General features: G+C 37.7%; 4 protein-coding genes across 5 annotated transcripts in view; 3 read left to right on the top strand and 1 right to left on the bottom strand.

Annotated features, from left to right (window-relative positions):
• The window catches only part of LOC126378348 (methionine--tRNA ligase, cytoplasmic), a 51,543-nt gene extending 39,209 nt beyond the window's left edge, over positions 1–12,334 (bottom strand). The window contains exons 1-10 of the mRNA XM_050026615.1: positions 12,145–12,334; positions 11,488–11,611; positions 10,900–11,053; positions 8,880–9,023; positions 8,381–8,478; positions 7,994–8,110; positions 7,100–7,216; positions 4,426–4,501; positions 3,621–3,748; positions 2,064–2,168 (exon numbers count right to left, since the gene is read on the bottom strand). Of these exons, the coding sequence (XP_049882572.1) occupies positions 2,064–2,168; positions 3,621–3,748; positions 4,426–4,501; positions 7,100–7,216; positions 7,994–8,110; positions 8,381–8,478; positions 8,880–9,023; positions 10,900–11,053; positions 11,488–11,611; positions 12,145–12,247 (1,166 nt within the window). The 5' untranslated portion in view covers positions 12,248–12,334. The remainder of the gene's footprint in view (positions 1–2,063; positions 2,169–3,620; positions 3,749–4,425; positions 4,502–7,099; positions 7,217–7,993; positions 8,111–8,380; positions 8,479–8,879; positions 9,024–10,899; positions 11,054–11,487; positions 11,612–12,144) is intronic.
• Positions 1–19,434, top strand: part of LOC126378458 (uncharacterized) — a 240,106-nt gene that overhangs the window by 216,669 nt on the left and 4,003 nt on the right. The window lies entirely within an intron of this gene.
• Positions 12,749–16,703, top strand: LOC126378549 (adenosine 5'-monophosphoramidase HINT2-like). 2 transcript variants are annotated; one of them, XM_050026985.1, is made up of 3 exons: positions 12,749–13,017; positions 14,068–14,182; positions 15,154–15,380. In XM_050026985.1, exons 1-3 carry the CDS (start codon positions 12,934–12,936, stop codon positions 15,312–15,314), a joined length of 360 nt encoding a protein of 119 aa, XP_049882942.1. In that variant the 5' UTR covers positions 12,749–12,933; the 3' UTR covers positions 15,315–15,380. The 2 variants fall into 2 exon arrangements, with proteins under 2 accessions (XP_049882942.1, XP_049882941.1); XM_050026984.1 differs by lacking the exon at positions 15,154–15,380 and adding an exon at positions 16,188–16,703 and having other exon boundaries at positions 12,760–13,017.
• On the top strand, positions 17,918–18,999 carry LOC126378535 (adenosine 5'-monophosphoramidase HINT1). Its single transcript, XM_050026961.1, has 3 exons — positions 17,918–18,078; positions 18,483–18,594; positions 18,792–18,999. The coding sequence occupies exons 1-3, from the start codon at positions 17,935–17,937 to the stop codon at positions 18,950–18,952; spliced, it is 417 nt and encodes a 138-aa protein (XP_049882918.1). The 5' UTR covers positions 17,918–17,934; the 3' UTR covers positions 18,953–18,999.

Below are 19,434 nucleotides of genomic sequence, written 5' to 3'. Positions count from 1 at the left end.
CGCAAAATTCGTGTTTTTTTTTTTGTGTTTTTGCGATAGAAAATTCCACTTGATACTAACTCAGGATAATGAACTGAATCATTCCCCTCAATATTTGTTACGATGTCACTTACACCTTTTAATAAAACCTAACGAGGTACTCAGCCGCAGGTGGGGAGCGGAGAGTTGCTATTCTATATGTATATTATGACGTTCATTTAATTATCGCACTCACATCACATCAAAATTATCTTTTAAGGAAAAAGTAAAAAAAATACTTCTATATTGTCAGAAACAAGAAAATTCACATCTTCTTGCATAGGTGGCGAACACTGCTTTACTTATAGTTATTTTGTCTATGCATTTAGATTGTTATTATATAAGTACCTATAAAATATCAAACAAGTATCTTTTTATTATGTACGTAGGTATATCAGTAATTTTACAACGCATTTTTACGATTATCTTCTGCATGCATTAATTATTAATTGTAAAGAACGTCAATTAGTTCGGTTACCGTATCCGCGGTTTCCTCTATCCGGGTTGTAGCTGAAAATCAGCGATTTGCTCGAAAGGGCAAATAATTGCGCTGAGCTATGACCGCTTTGCGCTGCTGCAGCACACATACATACCTGGCGTGTGTTAAACATTTTGTATGTGGTGTGTATTTTTGTTGTTTTGTATTGTATGCATGTGTGTCTGTAGACCAAATAAACCATTTATCTATCTATCTATCTATTTATCTACATGCACCATAGCTACACACTGCATTCACTACTCACTTATAGGTCCTTCTTTTAGTGTAATATTTATTTCTTTTATTGTTTTGTTTTTGCTTCTATGCTGTTCTGGGAGCATATAAAAAACATAGAACACGTTCAGCTGCTTCTCTTCCCGGGCATGTCGTAAAAACCGACAGAGGGATTGTGTCCTCTAACATGATGGACTAATGTTATGGGCGATAGGCTGATCCCTTATCACCATAAGGTGCATCATATCCATCTTTGGACTTCGTATCAACAGTGGCTGCAAGTTGTCTTTGATTACTTGTGGCTCTGCCCACCCCATTAGGGATTACGGGCGTGAGTTTATGTATGTATGTTTTTGCTTTCCATGTGTAACACTAAGTCGTTTTTTTTTGTACTCTTTATTTATTTTTTAATTTATTGTGCGGGTACTCGCGTTTCACCGATCGGTGTGGGTTGAAAATTTGTGTTGCCCTCTGGGTAAATTTTCACTGAACCCTGGCCTTTTTTGGTGAACTGCAGCACCCGTATACCTTTATGTTTTCCAACTTAACATTAACGTAATGTGTGTATATTTTAATGTTGTAAATGTATATGTGTGTGGTAGGTTTTACCTAAATAAACTATATTATTATTGTATGTCTTTTTCATATCTCGGGCCTATGGAGGCCCGGACTTTTGGAAGGCGTGCGTGGGGCCGAAGCCAACACGTAGAGGCCCCTTAAGACAGTTTAATCAGTTCAAACAATGCATGCCGCCGTAAACTTTCGTTTCATTACTATTTTCACGTATTCATCTCATTACCGCGAAGCTGTATTACTGCTCGTTGTTTCAGATTGATTTATGTCTTGCAATTCACTCGCTTATTACTCTAATGCTGTAGTTAAAATAATTATAATTTAAATATATTATTCTTAACTTTTTAAACCATTGTATGTAACTCGTTTGTACACTAGCGTATTGTTCATTTAAGTTTTGTTATTGTTTTCTGTTAATTTCGGTTCAATAGTTAACGCAATCTATGATATCCTGTTATTGGCTAAGACACACTATGTAATTTAGATACTTTAACTTTACCTGTAAAACTGCTGTTGGATATCTTATGAATAAAATAAAATAAAATAAAATAATCTAAATGTGGTGTGACACCAACCGGCGATTATCCCTGTATGCACTATGGGAGTGCACCCAAAGACAATCCCCGGTTCGTGTAGGACTATTGCAGATTATGGGAACAAAGGGAAGGGCTATTGGGTTGGGGGTTAGTGGACCGGGATACTGGAGCTATTATTATTATTATTTGGGATGGGTTTATGTTATAGGATTTTAATTCCTCACCTGTCCGCGAGGAATCTGTCGCAGTTCTGGCATAACAACTGATCGACGGACTGCGAGCTCACGAACCCGTTGTCCTTCAGCTTGAGGAACAGCCTCTGGGCTATTCTGTTGAACATAAAGACTTTGAAACCATGTCACATTAACTTCTTTGACAAATTAAACCCGAAGTCTCATTAAATGTCAAATATGATAGTGCGACAGGGTTCTAAAGGGTACATGATATTGCTCATGACTGTACGGTCACGAGTATTAATATGTATCACTTTGGTACCATGTCACATTAACTTTTTTGACAAATTGAACTGTAAGTCTCACTAAATGTCAAATATGTTAGTGCGACAGAGTCCTAAAGTGGGTACATTATATTGCTCATGACTGGCACCGAACCCCGGTACCGGACTTGTACCAATGAGTTATTAATTTAAATTAAATGCTGTTCTCTGTTTAACAGCCTCCGTGGTCTAGTGGTTAGAGCGTTAGGCTCACGATCTGGAGGACCGGGTTCGATTCCCGTTGGGGACATTGTCGAGATCACTTTGTGAGACTGTCCTTTGTTTAGTAAGGGCTTTTCAGGCTTGAATCACCTGATTGCCCAAAAAAATAAGATGATTCCGTGCTTCGCAGGGCACGTTAAGCCGTTGGTCCCGGCTATTAGCCGTAAAAACACCTCCACCAACCCGCAGTGGAGCAGCGTGGTGGAGTATGCTCCATACCCCCTCCGGTTGATTGAGGGGAGGCCTGTGCCCAGCAGTGGGAGTGGGACGTGTATAGGCTGTTTATGGTTTTAATTAAGTATATTTAGCCACTGTGAGGTCTCGCACCACCTTAAGGCCGGGTTTCCACTGACGCGAAGATGGGCGGAGAAGAGCGGAGATGGGCGGAGATGTGCGGATTTGTCCAATCACAGTGTTCGGCAGGACAAAAAACGAAGACGCTCTGTCACTCTCTCCCTCACGGTGATTGGTGGATTCCTGCACATCTCCGCTCATCTCCGCACAGCTCCGCGTCAATTGAAACACAGCCTAATATTTCGCTAGGGCCTCCATTGAGCTCGGCAAGGTGTGGGTACTTGGTTCTTGGGATAGATGATGAGTTAATGCAAGAAGTCACGTCAAATATAATAATAAATAATATAATAATACTCATTTATTTCAGCCAATAAAGCCATAGTATTTTTATATTATTTATATATTATTATATCATCATCACTAGCCCATTAACGTCCCCACTGCTGGGGCACGGGCCTTCCCTATGGATGGATAGGGAGATCGGGCCTTAAACCATCACGCGGGCCCAGTGCGGATTGATGGTTATTAACGTCTGCTAATGCAGCCGGGACCAACGTCTTAACGTGCCTTCCGAAGCACGGAGGAGCTCGAGATTAAAACTTTTTTTTTGTGGTCACCCATCCTATGACCGGCCTTTGCGAAAGTTGCTTAACTACAACAATCGCAGACCGAGCGCGTTTACCGCTGCGCCACCGAGCTCCTCATTATTATATATATTTTTTATTATTATATTTTTCTTTTTAATAATAATATATAAGTATAAGCTCACTCCGTCTGTTCGGGGGTGCTGGTTCGTCCGAAGTAGTCGAATCCAATGTTGAACCAGCGATACACCGCGTTGTGTATAGCGAAGTACTTGTCGCAAATCTCTTTGGGGGTTATGCCTTCTTCTAGCGCCTGAAACAAAATTTACTACAGGGTTAAAAAGTGACATCGAAGCGATTCATCTAAAAAAGCAATATTGCAATTTGACAATTGCGCATATAAAAGTAAGTGCGCAATGCAAACAAATGTCAAATAGCAATATTGCTTTTTTTAGATGAATTGCTTCGATGTGGCCATTTTAACATAATTTGTTAGAAAGTGTAATTTTAATTTTACTTTATTTTTAAATACTTGTATAAGTTATGTACGCCGTAATTGTCATATATATTAGTCACAATACCGATACCGTAACCTTCTAAATGTAAAAAACGTTTTAATGTATGTGATTATGGCTGTACTTTATAAAAATAAATAAATACTGTTGGCAATTTCAAAAAAGGAACGTCTCGTCACTTTTTAAGAGAAAAACGTTTTTGGCGGGTGTTCCGTCTGGGACTACGAAGAAGAAAAAACAAGTGAAGACGATGATGGTGGAGAGAAGCGAAAAACTGAAAGACTATTTGTTGTATTATTTTGTATTAATATTTCTTATTATAATTTGTAGTAATAATATTTGGTTTCCGTAATAAGAGTGATATTTGTGGTACTTAACATTTTACTGATTAAAACTGGGTATGTTACTAATATTTACGTTTTATTGTAGAGTTTGCTAACAATACTTAAATGGAGTTTATGTATGTAATAGTTACCTTAGTCTCAGTAGCAGTTCCGTACTCGTCCGTGCCACACACATACAGCGTGTTGTAATCACACATGCGACAATATCTGGAAAAGAAATATAAATATACCTATTATTATATTATTATTAATAGCCCTCAATGTCCCACTACAGGGCAAAGGCCTCTCTTCCCTTCTTCCACTCCTCCCTGTCCCCAGCTTGCTCGCGCCACCGTTTCGAGAAGCGGTCTAACTCGTCGCGTCATCTTTTCCGTGGCGTTCCCCGACGTCTAACAGCACTTGCAGGAACCCACTCTGTAGCTTTTTTGGCCCAGAGGTCATCGGGCATTCGGGCAACATGTCCAGCCCAGTCCCACTTCAAGCAGGCAGCCTTTCTCGCTACGTCTGCTATTTTTGTTTTGGAACGCAGCGTGGTGTTTCGGATCCGATCGATCAATTTAACACCAAGGATGCTGCGTTCCATACCTCTCTGGCAAATATACTTACAACACAAAAAAAATAAAAACTGGAACACACTCTAGTTTCACAATGGCCCCGATTCCCGCAGACACCTCCTAATTTTACTTTAAGTTATACCTGTCATTTTCTTATCCGCCGAAGAGGAAATGGACGGATGATGGACGGATGATTGACAGCTCTTGATTTTAGGAAGAATGAGTAAATTAATGAGAGGAGCTCGGTGGCGCAGCGGTAAACGCGCTCGGTCTGCGATTGTTGAAGTTAAGCAACTTTCGCAAAGGCCGGTCATAGGATGGGTGACCACAAAAAAAAAGTTTTCACCTCGAGCCCCTCCGTGCTTCGGAAGGCACGTTAAGCCGTTGGTCCCGGCTGCATTAGCAGTCGTTAATAACCCTCAATCCGCACTGGGCCCGCGTGGTGGTTTAAGGCCCGATCTCCCTATCCATCCCTAGGGAAGGCCCGTGCCTCAGCAGTGGGGACGTTAATGGGCTGATGATGAGTAAATTAATGAATAACCCGGGCGAATCAAAAAGGTACCTCGCTGATATGCAAACCGTTAGACGTGTGGTCAACTTAATTCTGTCGGGTTATTAGCCAATGCAATTTTTTTATAGGATTGTTTTAGATTTGTGCTTAAAAGTGACTTGTGTTCCATATATTTTATGCTTGTCGATTATCCGTCCCTTTCCTTTTCGGCGGGTAAGAAAATGACAGGTATAACTTAAAATAAAATTAGAAATTAAATTTCATTAAATGTCAAATATGATATTGCGACAGGGTTCTAAAGTGGGTGGGTGATTGTCCGAAAAGGTAAGATGATTCCGTGCTTCGGAGGGCACGTTAAGCCGTTGGTCCCGGCTATTAGCCGTAAAAACACCTCTACCAACCCGCATTGGAGCAGCGTGGTGGAGTATGCTCCAAACCCCCTCCGGTTGATTGAGGGGAGGCCTGTGCCCAGCAGTGGGACGTATATAGGCAGTTTATGATACTTCAATGTCAACAATATTAAGACATAAAAAATAAATAATAATACAGCAATGTCCACGCGAAACAATGTGAAAATAGAAATAACAAATGTCAAAAAACAAAAAAAAATACAATAATACACACCGAGTACTAATATGAATACGCTTTGAAACCATGTCATATTAACTTTTTTGACAAATTCAACCGTAAGTCTCATTAAATAACCTCCTTCCTTCCTGACTGTATTCGGCCATAATCGGAGTCCATTATCAGAAGCCGAGCCATTTGCGCAGGAAATATTATAGTGCACGGAACAAACCGAATAAACATACATACATACATACATAAACTCACGCCTATTTCCCACCGGGGTAAGCAGAGACTATAGAATTCCATTTGCTTCGATCCTGACACACTTCTCTTGCTTCCTCCACATTCATCAATCGCTTCATACACGCACGCCGGTTCAGAGTAGATCGTATTGAACCTTTTCTAAGGACATCTCCAATTTGGTCATCATAAGTCCTAACAAACCGAATAAAACAAATTAAATAACAAATATTGAGGGATTGTGTCCTCTAACATGATGGACTAATGTTATGGGCGATAGGCTGATCCCTTATCATCATAAGGTTCGTCATATCCATCTTTGGACTTCGTATTAACAGTGGCTGCAAGTTGTCTTTGATTACTTGTGGCTCTGCCCACCCCATTAGGGATTACGGGCGTGAGTTTATGTATGTGGGTCGTTCTTCTTTTTTATCGACAATAAAAAGACATTTTCTCGATTTATCGGATTTAACATCTTTAAAATTATAACGGCAATAAATATTTTAAAACATCATATAAAGATGTGTCCGTAGAGGACTATTTAGTGGTTCTCTTTATCTTGGTAACATACTTTTCTTTGCAGGCGCATTCCAAAAAATATTGTGACAGAGTGGCCCTTTTCATCGGAGACAGCATTTCAATTTACCACTCTGTCACGGAATTTTGTGAAAAACGATCAAGCTACGTTAATAACTAATTGAGGAACCGATTAGTATTTTGCTTGTATTTTGAGTATAATAAGATAACTATATTTTTGGACAATCAAAACATGAAATAAAATTCTAAAACATAACTTATCAGAAGCAGAACGAAGGACAGATCATTGTCGATAAAAAAGAAGAACGACCCATGTATGTATGTAAATAACAAATATGATATTGCTACAGGGTTCTAAAGTGGGTACATGATATTGCTTATGACTGGACATACCTGGCGAATATATCAGCGGAGAGCACACAACCTATAATGTTCCCGAGGTGCGGTACGTTGTTGACGTACGGTAGCGCTGAAGTTATCAACACGTTCTTACGACCTTTTACGGGCAATCTGTTAACAGAAAAAACAATATAAAACTTTAGAACCTAGAGTGTACGACTTCTCTCTTTTCATCATTCAAAAAAGAGCAGAGGGGGTTAAGAAGGCCAAATCGAAGCAATTCATCTAAGAAAGCAATATTGCAATGTGACATTCGCGCATGTAAAAGTAAGTGCGCAATGCAAACAAATGTCAAATAGCAATGAAATGAAATGAAATTTATTCTGTGCATGGTATTTAGGTTACAAACAGCTGTTGTTTTTCATTGAGTATCACCAAATACTGCCATTTCAGGCATACACACAGATTATTTAAAAACAATAACAAATAATAATATAAATTTTACAAATAATCGCTAATAAAAAATAATAAACTAATAATTTTGCAAATAATTGCTTCGATGTGGCCATTTTAAACCCCCTGTTCGCGCTTTTTATAATCTGCGTCGTCGGGACTCCCTAAGGGAGCTGTTTAAATAAATATACTATGACGGTCGCGGTTATAAAATCGCAAGTCAATAAATTTATAATTACTCGTCGCTCCCCATTTAAGGCCATCTGCGGCAAATCTACAATACACCAATCACATCAACATAAAAAAATAATAAGGTGTACGGTCACGAGCATTAATATGTATACACTTTGGTACCATGTCACATTATCATTTTTGACAAATTGAACTGTAAGTCTCACTAAATGTCAAATATGTTAGTGCGACAGAGTCCTAAAGTGGGTACATTATATTGCTCATGACTGTAAGGAAGTAATCAATGTTTCTTTCAGTACTTACACAAGCTTCTGCGGCGGCGTGGCTTTGTGTATGGCTGTGTGTCCATTCAGCCAGGTGTCTCGGGCGGCCGCCAGCTCGTCCGGGGACACGCCCGCTTCCCCGGCCTCGTCTGGACTGCTGTAGATAGATAGATAAAATACTTTATTGAGCACATCCTCATCAGCCTCACCAGCCAGTAAAAACTGGTAATTATTAACTTGAGATAATAAGAGAAAAAAAGGGCGTTGTCAGCTGTTCCGCCGAGATCGTCGCAGTGTCTTTGTAGCGGCGCGCAGACCCGTTGCTGTAATGTTGAAAAGGCGCGCAGGCGCGTTGCAACTCTTATGCCGCTCGTAAGTCCGGGTGGGTTTAAATGTCACAACCATTATGTGCCGAGTACCGACTTACCCAGCTGGAGACAGCTGGCTGGGCAGCTGGGGTGCGCCAAGTACCGACGTCGCCCCCAAGGGGGCGCTAGTTGAGCCTCCCCACTGTTTTAGCGCCTCCTATAAATAAAAAAAAATAAAACAAACAAAGATTAAAGAAAAAAATAAACATAAAAAGAAAATTAAAAAATGAAAGAAGATTATTATAGAAGTTTAAAGATTTAAGGCGTAAATTTATTTATTTAAATTGTTTATATTATATTCTAGATATTGTTTTTTATGATGAATATTGTGTTCACTTGTAATTAGCTTACACATTAGTACTCTTTTTTAAAATTTAAATAAATGTTACAATGTGCATAGCTGTAAGTAATCCATTAAATAAAATAAATAAATAAGTGTAACGGTAATATCATCTCTATATTATGTACTACCATCAAGTTTGACGGTAATATCAACTCTATTATGGACAATCGTCAAGTTATAATACGCCACCGAATTCCCGACCTAAAATGACATACCTGAACAGCTTTTGTCCCCGCAAGTTCACTGTACCACCTGGCCACGGCTGGTAAATCAGCAGTATACTGTTGTTTGAGATCCTCCATGTTGTAAACTGGGTACAATGTACTCCATATGGCTATGTCTGCCGGCGACAGTTTATCCTGAAAGGAAATAATAGACCATGTAACAAGCTCCGTGCCACGTAACAGCCTCCGTGGTCTAAAACGGCCTCCGTGGTCTAGAACAGCCTCTGTGGTCTAGAACAGCCTCCCTGGTCTAGAACAGCCTCCTTGGTGTAGAACAGCCTCCGTGGTCTAGAACAGCCTCCATGGTCTAGAACAGCCTCTGTGGTCTAGAACAGCCTCCCTGGTCTAGTGGTTAGAGCGCTGAGCTCACGATCTGGAGGCCCGGGTTCGATTCCCAATGGGACTGTCCTTTCTTTGGTAAGGACATTGCAGGCTTGAATCACCTGATTGTCCGATAAAGTAAGATGATTACGTACGCTAAGCCGTTGGTCCCGGGCTACTAGACCAAACACCTCCACCAACCCGCAGTGGAGCAGCGTGGTGGAGTATGCTCCATACCTCCTCCGGTTGATTGAGGGGAGGCCTGTGCCCAGCAGTGGCACGTGTATAGGCTGTTTATGTAGTTAAGTGAGATTATTATTATTATTAACTCAGGCAGGCAGTTTTCACTGATAAGTGCCTGTATTCGGCTATTTAGTTGTGTTTTCCTTTCTCTGTTTTATGGTGAAATTCTCTTTGAAATGAGATAATTTTCAGGCCACATTCCGTAATAAAAATATAGATAGCGCTGCACAACGCTGCCTTCGTTTAACCTTCTGACTTCATGGGTTTGTTTTATGGATTCCATAGTCTTTGCTAGCTCCAGTGGGAAATAGGCGTGAGTTTATGTATGTACAGTCACGAGCATTAATATGTATACACTTTGGTACCATATCACATTAACTTTTTTGACAAATTGAACTGTAAGTCTCACAAAATGTCAAATATGTTAGTGCGACAGAGTCCTAAAGTGGGTACATTATACAGCTCATGACTGTATGTATTTCAGACAAATGCATCTTGTATCTTTGATTTCGGGTATATAATGGTCTTCTTCTTATCGTGTGGATTGTGAGGTGGAATACCAATCCCATCAACCCTGGTGTCCGGGTTATTATTGAGCCGCCAAAGGCCCCTGACATGGCTCATGTAACGACTACGTACTTAGTTTACATCAGTAAATAGTGACCGGGACCAACGGCTTAACGTGCCTTCCGAAGCACGGATCATCTTACTTTCGGACAATCAGGTGATCAGCCTGTAATGTCCTAACCAAACTAGGGATCACAAAGTGATTTTTGTGATATTTTCCCACCGGGATTCGAACCCGGGGCCTCCGGATCGTGAGTCCAACGCTCAACCACTGGACCACAGAGGCCGTAATGGTGATCCTTCTTATAAAGCCCAGACACAACACATCATCTTTATATCAATTCAATATTCAATATTTTTTATTTGCATACTATGTCTGAATCATGCCCCTCAGTATTCAATAAGTTGTCACTAATACCCATACCTGTATGGCTACCTGGGGCCTGTTTAACAAAACTTACAATTGTAAATTACAATGACAATTTGATGTACATTGCAGAGTGTGTGATCACGAATATTTTGCAGTTTCATATTAGCTACGTAATGAACACCAAATTGACGTTGAAATTTACAATTGTAAGTTTTATTAAGCAGGCCCCTGTACATACTAGTATGGGGTGTAAATGACATCTTAATGAATACAGAGGGGGATGATTCAGCTCATTAAACTGAGTTAATATCAAGTGGAATTTTCCATTGCAAAAGTATAGATTTGAAAACAATTAATAAAAAACAAAAAGTATCATTAATTTTGCGACGGAAGAATCCACTTAGTATCATGGTCTAAATCATCCCCCTCAGTATTCGTTACGATGTCTCTAACACCCTGTATATAGAAGATATTTGCTTAAAACTTTTATAGCTTCTATAGGAAACTTACCCCAACAACAAACTTGTGAGCCTTCAACCCTGACTCCAAGGTTTGCAAGAGGGCCTGCAGCGCTTGCTTCAGATCTGGGGGGGTGGACTTGCTGCTCACCACTACTCCCACTGTGGGCTGGAGGCGAGTTGACTCCCATTCTAACAACTGTTGACTGATGATGGAAATATGTTATTTTTTATAATTTTTTACATTAAGGCAGATATTATTCTTATTCTGAGGACTATTACACAGATACTACTCATTGACATTATAGTACACGCGCATCTGTGTGTGACGTCTGACGCCTAAAGTCTGAATTGAAGACTAAAGTAAGACCGAGGGGGGATGAGGTAAACCTATCTCAGTTGTGGGTGGGGAGTGGAGGCTACATATTCTACTTCTTTTATTTGTATTTTGTATTGTATTCTGTATTGTATATTATTGTTTTTTTTTTATTCTTCTCTTCTTCTATCGTGTTGGTTGTGAGGTGGATTACCAACCTCAACAACCCTGGTGTCGGGGGTTATTATTGAGCTGCCAACAGCCTCTGGCATGGTTTTTTTATTGTATTGTGTATTGTATTGATTCAATTTATTGTGCATATACCAGTGTCCATTGATAGATATGTCAGTGGGGTACAGATACTGCAAAGCGGCGTTGCTGGAAAAGAAGCGGAGCTGGTCGTCGACCACCAGCAGTGGTAGGCTGCGGGGGCCGGCAAATACTCCATCTGAAATTCATGGCAATTCTTCATCTATTGTGTGGGTTGTGAGGTGGATTACCAACCCCATCTACCCTGGTCAGGGTTACTATTGAGCTGCCAAAGGCCTCTGACTACTAAAAAACAACTATAGGTATAGGTAAGTATTTATTATTTACATAGTCATTTATGGAAACGGTACATAAGGCGGAGGTTGTTGGTAGGGCTGGCAGAGAAAAAAAAAATTCAAGTGAAATTAGTATGGATCAGGGATTTACTCAAACCCATACAAAATCAAACAAGAACTTAATAAAATACGAAAATTGCGTCAGCCGATTACTTGTGCAAACACCCTGCAGCGTAAGCACTTTTTTACCTTATTAAGGTAAATGCAAAATATTTACTGGTGCAACACTTTGTCGTTTATAACTTGTAAAAACTGTACACGATAAGCACGAACTTTAAGTTTTTCATAACTAAAGAGATAAAGAATTCAAAACCAATATTTTTTAATTCAATTCCCAATATTCCCATTCGAAAAACGCGAAAAATACATAACTTACCTACAAACGTAGATTTTTGTAATTCCACCTTTTTCCCACTTAAACATGCCGCCACAAGCAACTTTAGGGTAGACGTATTATTTTCATTCGTGTATATCTTCATTTTAATACACTTTTCAGTCTTAAAATAAGTAAATAAATAAAATTCACAATAGCTTAAACGGATTATAACCTAAAATTCTTGCTGGCATGACATGTCAATGAATTAGTGATGTACCGCTTTCTTTCGATTTGTACTTATTAAATAGAAATCGATCTTTTGACAAATTGGTTGTTTCAAAGATTGAAACGAAAGTAGATCAATATGAAACAGATAGCTCAGATAGCATTATTTGATTTTGAAAAACAGTTTAAAAAGAATAAAAAAATGTTTTCAATAAATATCAAATATTCATTAAATTCGTGGTTTATTGCCAAATTACATCATATTTTATAATGATACTAGGAATTTAGGGCATGTAGAAAATTATAAATAAGAAAAGGACAAAACACAACAATAATTGATCTATATATTTAAATTACTGATAATGTGTTTTATATTTGTTTTTAAAAATCTTATCACCATCTTATCACCCACCATGATGATGTACAATATAATAATTGAAACAAAAAACTGATGAGTCATACACACTCGCCTTAACGTGACAAGCAATTTTTAAAGATAATTTTCCTTATTATCAGCAGTTAGTCCTTAATGCAACATTGAGCGCTGATGTTGTATCAAAATATATTAAAACAAATTATTTTATTATTTATTACACAACGTGACACCTACAAATGTTTTAGGAAATGGCTCCTGTAGTGGCACAAACGAATTTCAGTGACTTTTTTGGCGGAAAAGCGCCACCAAGATTTATTTTCGAAGATGAACAGGTATGTATTGTTTTAATGGTTTAACATTTAGATACTTGAAGCAGCATATTTATGTAGATAGATAGAATCTTAAAAATAATCTTGAATTTTTTTAAAGCGCCTCTCTAATGTTTCTAATGTCTCTAATGTTTGCCGAATCGAAAATAAACTGCTTCTTCGCAATAATAAGGAAGAGATGCGCTTCAATGCTAGATCAATTGCGCACGAGTTCGAACAGTATCCTGAGTGTGCTGGTCGGCAGGGATGCGCCTATGTTTGCGCATTGGATGCGGTTGCACACAGGTGGTAGTGGCAGCTGAATTTTATAATTGTATTTTAAAATGTTGTATGTTTACTAACAATAGAATAGCATCTATGGAATGTAATGTCTGAAAATAAATCTTTATTATTATTATTTAAATCTAAAATCATTAAGTCATAAATTTAAAACTTTATTTAGTTCTGTCGTTAGTGTTATTGAAAACGCGAAAATGCTATAGCATCTACACTGTCGCTCATTGTCAAAGAGGGTTTTTTTTTATATTATAGTGTCCATCAGGACTTAATCTTTTACCATGGGGTACCTATTCAACGTCACTAGAATACTTACTAGTTCCTCTCTGACCTTGAGCATAAACACTTACGCTTGTGATTCCTAATGGGGAAAACAGAATCAAATGTTTAAACTGAAGTCTTAAGACGATATTAATAAACCGTATGGTGGCAGGTGATTAGTCCATCATCTATAACATAAGCTCACGACTATATCCCAATAGGGTAGACAGCGGTACTTCCATCGAAAGATGAACTAAGCACCTCAAGCTTTTTGTTAGATTAACCTGGTGGTAAGCCGTATCGCCGTCTTTAATGGTCGAGCCAACTTATCTCAAGTAAATCTGCACTTGAGATAAATTAATGACTCATTGGTGCAAGTCCGGTACCGAAGTTTGAGCCAGCATTCCCCATTTGAGAAGCAAGCCGAAGTGCCACAGGGACATAGTGACTTATCTACGTATATAATCACCCATATTAGGGTCACAATGTTTGACTTTGTTTCTTTTTGTATTCCAGTGCGTTGTATTTGACGAAGAATTAAGTCCGCAGGCGCCGGTGCACTTCGTGATTGTTCCACGGAAGATCATTCCAAGACTGTGTCATGTGACAGACGATGAAGAGCAGTTATTAGGTAATAAAATCATTGGTCATCAAAATTCATTTATTCCCATATTCATTTATTTTATTCGCTTAGATAGGTAGAATTTTACGAGGGATTGCGAAATGTAGAGAGATAGGCGTTTAAAAAGGCCACGTTACGTCACTCACGTGAAAAGTCGCTCAAAATTGTACTATTATTTTTTTACACGAATAGCTTCCATATTGAAGAAATTCCTTTTTAGACCTCCATGTGCTTTGCTTACCTCCAGGTAGTGAACTATAAAGTAACACAGGCGTTCAGAAGTCTATGTTGCCTTAAGGCTAAAGCCTTCTAGCCTAGGGACGAAAAAGGCCACATCGAAGCAATTAATCTAAAAAGAGTAATATTACAATTTGAGTCATTTTTCACGTAGATGACGTAACGTGGCCTTTTTAATCGCTCGCCTCTCTACAATGTGTATTCCATCATACTACTCCACTGACATATGGTGGATATGAAAGAAAGCGATAGTGAAAGAGAGAGAGAGAGTGTAGTATAATCGAAGTTTCGAAACTAACCAACTTATACGTAATTATTGAACTGTAACTCCTAAACAAACTAACACAAATAATAATAATAATAATTTATAATAATAATAATAATTTATTGCCAAAAAAGTAGGTACAATTTTTTTCCTTAAAATAGCTTATTCTTGGACACAGGTATAAATAGGTAGGTACCATAGCTGACTAAGTATATAAATACTTGTATTACAGCCTATGATGCCTCTCTCCTGGATAATTATGTTACTTAAGCTAGCTAGTTTACGCACTTATGTTTCCAAAACAAAGAAATACAAAAGTTTTTAATGACTGGCGTAACAAAATAAAAAGACAAAAAAAACAGAAAGAAAGAAAGAAAGAAAAATATAATAAGAAAGAAAGATAAATAAGCAAACAAAACATAAACTAAGCCGACTAAGCCCGACACATAATCATACAAACAATTTATTGCATCTACAGGGCATTTACTGAACGTAGCTCGCCGCACTGCTAAGGATAAAGGGTTAAACGATGATGGCTTTCGCGTGGTCATAAATGATGGTGACCACGCGTGTCAGGTGGTCAAACAGATCTGTGTACAAGTTATGGGCGGTCGGCAGATGGGCTGGCCGTTCTCGTGATAGTCAAGTTAAAATCAAAAATGTCTGTTCCATTAGAAATACGTTGATTGATTAGATCAGAATGGCAGCTGTGAAAAGGGGAGGGGGGGGGGGGGTTTAAGGCCACATTGAAGCAACTTATTCAAAAAAAGCATTATTACTATTTCAAATTTGTTGACATTGAGAACTTACTTTTATATACGCAAATATCATATTGCAAAAATTTTTTTAATTTGGGACGAATTGCTTCAATGTGGCCTCTTTCGCATTATCATGTATTCTATCTCCCTTATCCTGCTGTCAAAATCAAGTCATATTAAATAATGTACAGACGCCACAGTTACAGATAATTAATATATTCTAATTTTACATAGAAAAAGAAGCTTTAAAAAGGAAAATAAATCCTCGAATACTACTTAGTTTTGTGTTTTATTATTTAAAAAACCTACTTTTGTAACATAAGCACCTGTCTATGTAACTACTTCTTTTTTATTTTTACTTCGTATATTCCTAATATCTCTCTGTCTCGCTCTCCTTCTCTCTCTGTGTTAAACTGTTCTCTCTTTATGGTCTATCTATCTATACTTTATACCTACACTACAGTAAGGGCGTCATTCTACATTCGATCCGTGAATGACGGATGTAGAAATCGAATCCAAATCCAATCTGAATCTGTTGTGGATCCGTGAATGTGGATGTTACTGCGATATTGGATGTAGTGAGTAAGCTACCACACAAATAGTTCTACGACCACATCGGATCCGCCATTCACGGACTCGGATTGGATGTTTGCGAAAACACGCTAAATTGTTATAGTTATATATATCACAGTCATGTCCCCGTTTTAAGGTTTCATTGTAATGCCCAGCTGTACAAATAAATATTTTGTTCCAGGACATATGTTATTAGTAGCTCGCACCATAGCATTACAAAGGGGGTTGGATAGAAGCGGCTACCATGTCATAGTGGACGAGGATCACAGGGCAGTGAGGCTTCGTGGAATTCATGTCTTTGGTAGAGCCTTGCATCATATGTTATGGCCTGTTGGACCGGGGGCTAAGCTTTAGATGTAAATCGGATTACTTAGGCTAAATAAGTAATTAATGTAACTGAGGGCAAAAAAACACCACATATGAATCAATTAATCTAAAAAACAATATTGCTGTAAATTTTACATCTGTTAACATTGCGCACTTACACGCAAATGTCAAATCACAATATTGCTTTTTAGACGAATTGCTTTATTATGGCCTTTTTAAGCCCCAAGTAGTAAGTAAGTGTAATATGTTAATTAAAAGTGCTTGGTTGCACCTTTGTAGCGCCATTAAGATAATATTTGTTTGTCATGAATGCAGTGTGAAAGATTATAACAAAAATTTTTAATTGCAAATATATTTAATTACAAACTTGCTTCTTTTTTGCGTATATTTCTACTCCTAACTTCGTCAGCGTGTACTGGCTCGGCAAGAGGCATTCGAAATCCATCCCTAGAAAGTTTCTGTCCCTTTCTAGGTTTCAATCTATCTTGTGGCAATTTTCATCAATATAGTTTCAACGGTTTAGTCATAAAAAGTTAAAAAAAGTTACTTTCGCTATTTCGTTTTACATGCACATAAACTGACGCCTATTTAAGGGGCAAACAGAGCGAGATTATTTTTTTGCAGTAAAAAAGATAATTAAATACCACCTAAAAGTTACAAATTATAATAATAGCCGTTGATAAACTATAGCAGAGGATAGATTTTGTCATTGGCAAAAGATTCAAGATCCTGAATCGCAGAAAGGGAAGCCCTGCAATGGGGTCTTATTAAAAAATCTAGGCTAGATAGATAAAAGATTGGTAAAAACGAGTTATGGTTCATTGTTATCGACTCGTTTTCCTAAGTCCTTTTTATGATAATTGATAGATAACTTATGGCGTACTAGACGTAATGAAAATTATAATGACTGCGAGCTTAAACCACTCAATATATAGCTAGACACATACAAAACTCACGCGTATAATCCTTGTCAGGGTGGGCAGAACTACAAGTCGTTAGAAGCCAAATTGCAGTCATACTCGGTAGTTGGTGCTGATTAAGATAATAGCTAAACTATGGAAATTCATATAAATGGATGTGTGTGGAATATTAAGTCATTGTGTTACTGGTAAACATTTTCTTATCCATCTATGTATAATGTGGATACACATATTTTCATACCAATGCGATTATTTTAATAACAGTGGTATTATTCACTCAAAACATTATATCATCGCATTCCTTTTGCATTTTTTATGCAGCATCTTTTATATTATAGAGGCACTTCCAAACGGGAATCAGTACCTTCTTACATGGCCAACTTATAGCATGGCCAGTTGGTTACTTTTATTTTTAATCCTCTGCTGATTTTTTAAAGTATTTAAAGTAATCAAATCTATACCATGTTGATTTCGACAATTATAAAAATCATTTCATCCATCATGTTCAAGAAAATGAATACCACTACAATATTTATCTTTCTCTCGATTTGTTTATTTCATTGCGCTTATTCTCACAAATACTCTATAGACGCTATCGATTCTCCTGATATGGATTTGTCAAACCCTATGAATCCTATGTCAAAAACGTCACTGTCAACCGTGCAAGAATGTAAATGTAGAATGAAAAAAAAAGTAAAAGATAAAACAAAGATGGCGGGAGGTGAAGTTGAGAAGGCGCAGTCCGCCGCTCCTGGCGGCGATACTATATTCGGGAAGATACTAAGGAAGGAAATACCAGCGAAATTCGTCTACGAAGATGACCAAGTAAGTGTGAAAATGTTTATTTCGTACTTGCCTTGCGGAACATTTTAAACCGGCCGGTAACAATAATACGATCAGCTGGTCATATTTTTCGATTTTATTTAACATTGAAGATGTATTACTCGCACAGAGAATAATATAAAAGCTTTTAAAAGAGCTACTTTTGAAAATTAGTACTGGAAAATGCAGAATTTGTTTGGAATAAGGTTGCTTCATGCAGAGGTACAGTCTACTGCAAAAATATATTGTCGCCTTTGTTACCTGCAATTATAGTGGTTTTTGTAAATTTTTCGCATCTATTATATTCTTGGATATACAACTTTCAGAGAGGAATAAAAATTATTAAAATTACTAAACGTTTATTTGTAAAAATGAGTTTTGTTATAATTTTATTTTAATTATTTCAGTGCGTTGCTTTCCATGATGTTAATCCCCAAGCTCCTACGCATATCCTGGTGATTCCGCGTAAACCAATTTCTCAGCTCTCGAAGGCTGAAGATGGCGATGAGAAACTGCTTGGTAAGGAAGAGATTTTTTTATTTTTCTTTACTGCTTTCGCGTGAGTAGTTTCGGTAGCTGTCTATAGACAGCTACATGTTAAACATAAACGAGGTATTGCTTCCGATTCTGACAAACAGGAACTTGATTACCTATACTGCTATATAACTATCTTCCAGATACTTTATAACGTCACTAATATGTTGACTTTTTTGTAGGTCATCTTCTTATCGCTGCCCGCAAGGTAGCGCATCAGGAAGGGCTAGATAAGAGCGGCTTTCGTCTAGTCATTAACGACGGAAAGAATGGAGCACAGAGCGTCTATCATCTTCATATTCACATCCTAGGTGGCCGTCAGATGCACTGGCCACCTGGTTAAGTTAATGTTGTTAATTACGTAAAAATAATAAAGCGTTTTCTTGTTCATTCTTTTTTTTTGGTGCATTTAATTTAAAGTAATTTTGCTGTCACAATAGAAATACAAAGAATGATATTTTATTTATCTAACTTGTTTTTATGTAACGATTAAGTTAAGAACGTTGTTATAATATGGGTGATACAGATTTTCGCCGTCAACTGTACCAATGCAGATAAATAGTGTAGGCACCCGTCGGCTTTAAAAGATCGGCATAAAAACTTCAACAAAAAATCGATTCTAAATCGTTATGAAAAATTAAAAAAAATAGACATAAATGTAAGCAATAAATCCCAGGAGATTTTTGATCTTTAATTCAGTAAATTAATATTTAATTCATTATATTTTATGATTGATTACTTTTTTCATTAATTTAATCCAAGATTTAATCGATCTTTTTTCGATTCACTATTTTTGTTTCTTAAATCTAGTGTTGTCAATAAATA

The sequence above is a fragment of the Pectinophora gossypiella genome, chromosome 26, assembly GCF_024362695.1.
Source record: "Pectinophora gossypiella chromosome 26, ilPecGoss1.1, whole genome shotgun sequence".
In the NCBI taxonomy this organism is placed as follows: domain Eukaryota; kingdom Metazoa; phylum Arthropoda; class Insecta; order Lepidoptera; family Gelechiidae; genus Pectinophora; species Pectinophora gossypiella.
Note: the sequence above shows the minus strand (reverse complement) of the source record. Positions and strands in the feature narration are given on the sequence as shown.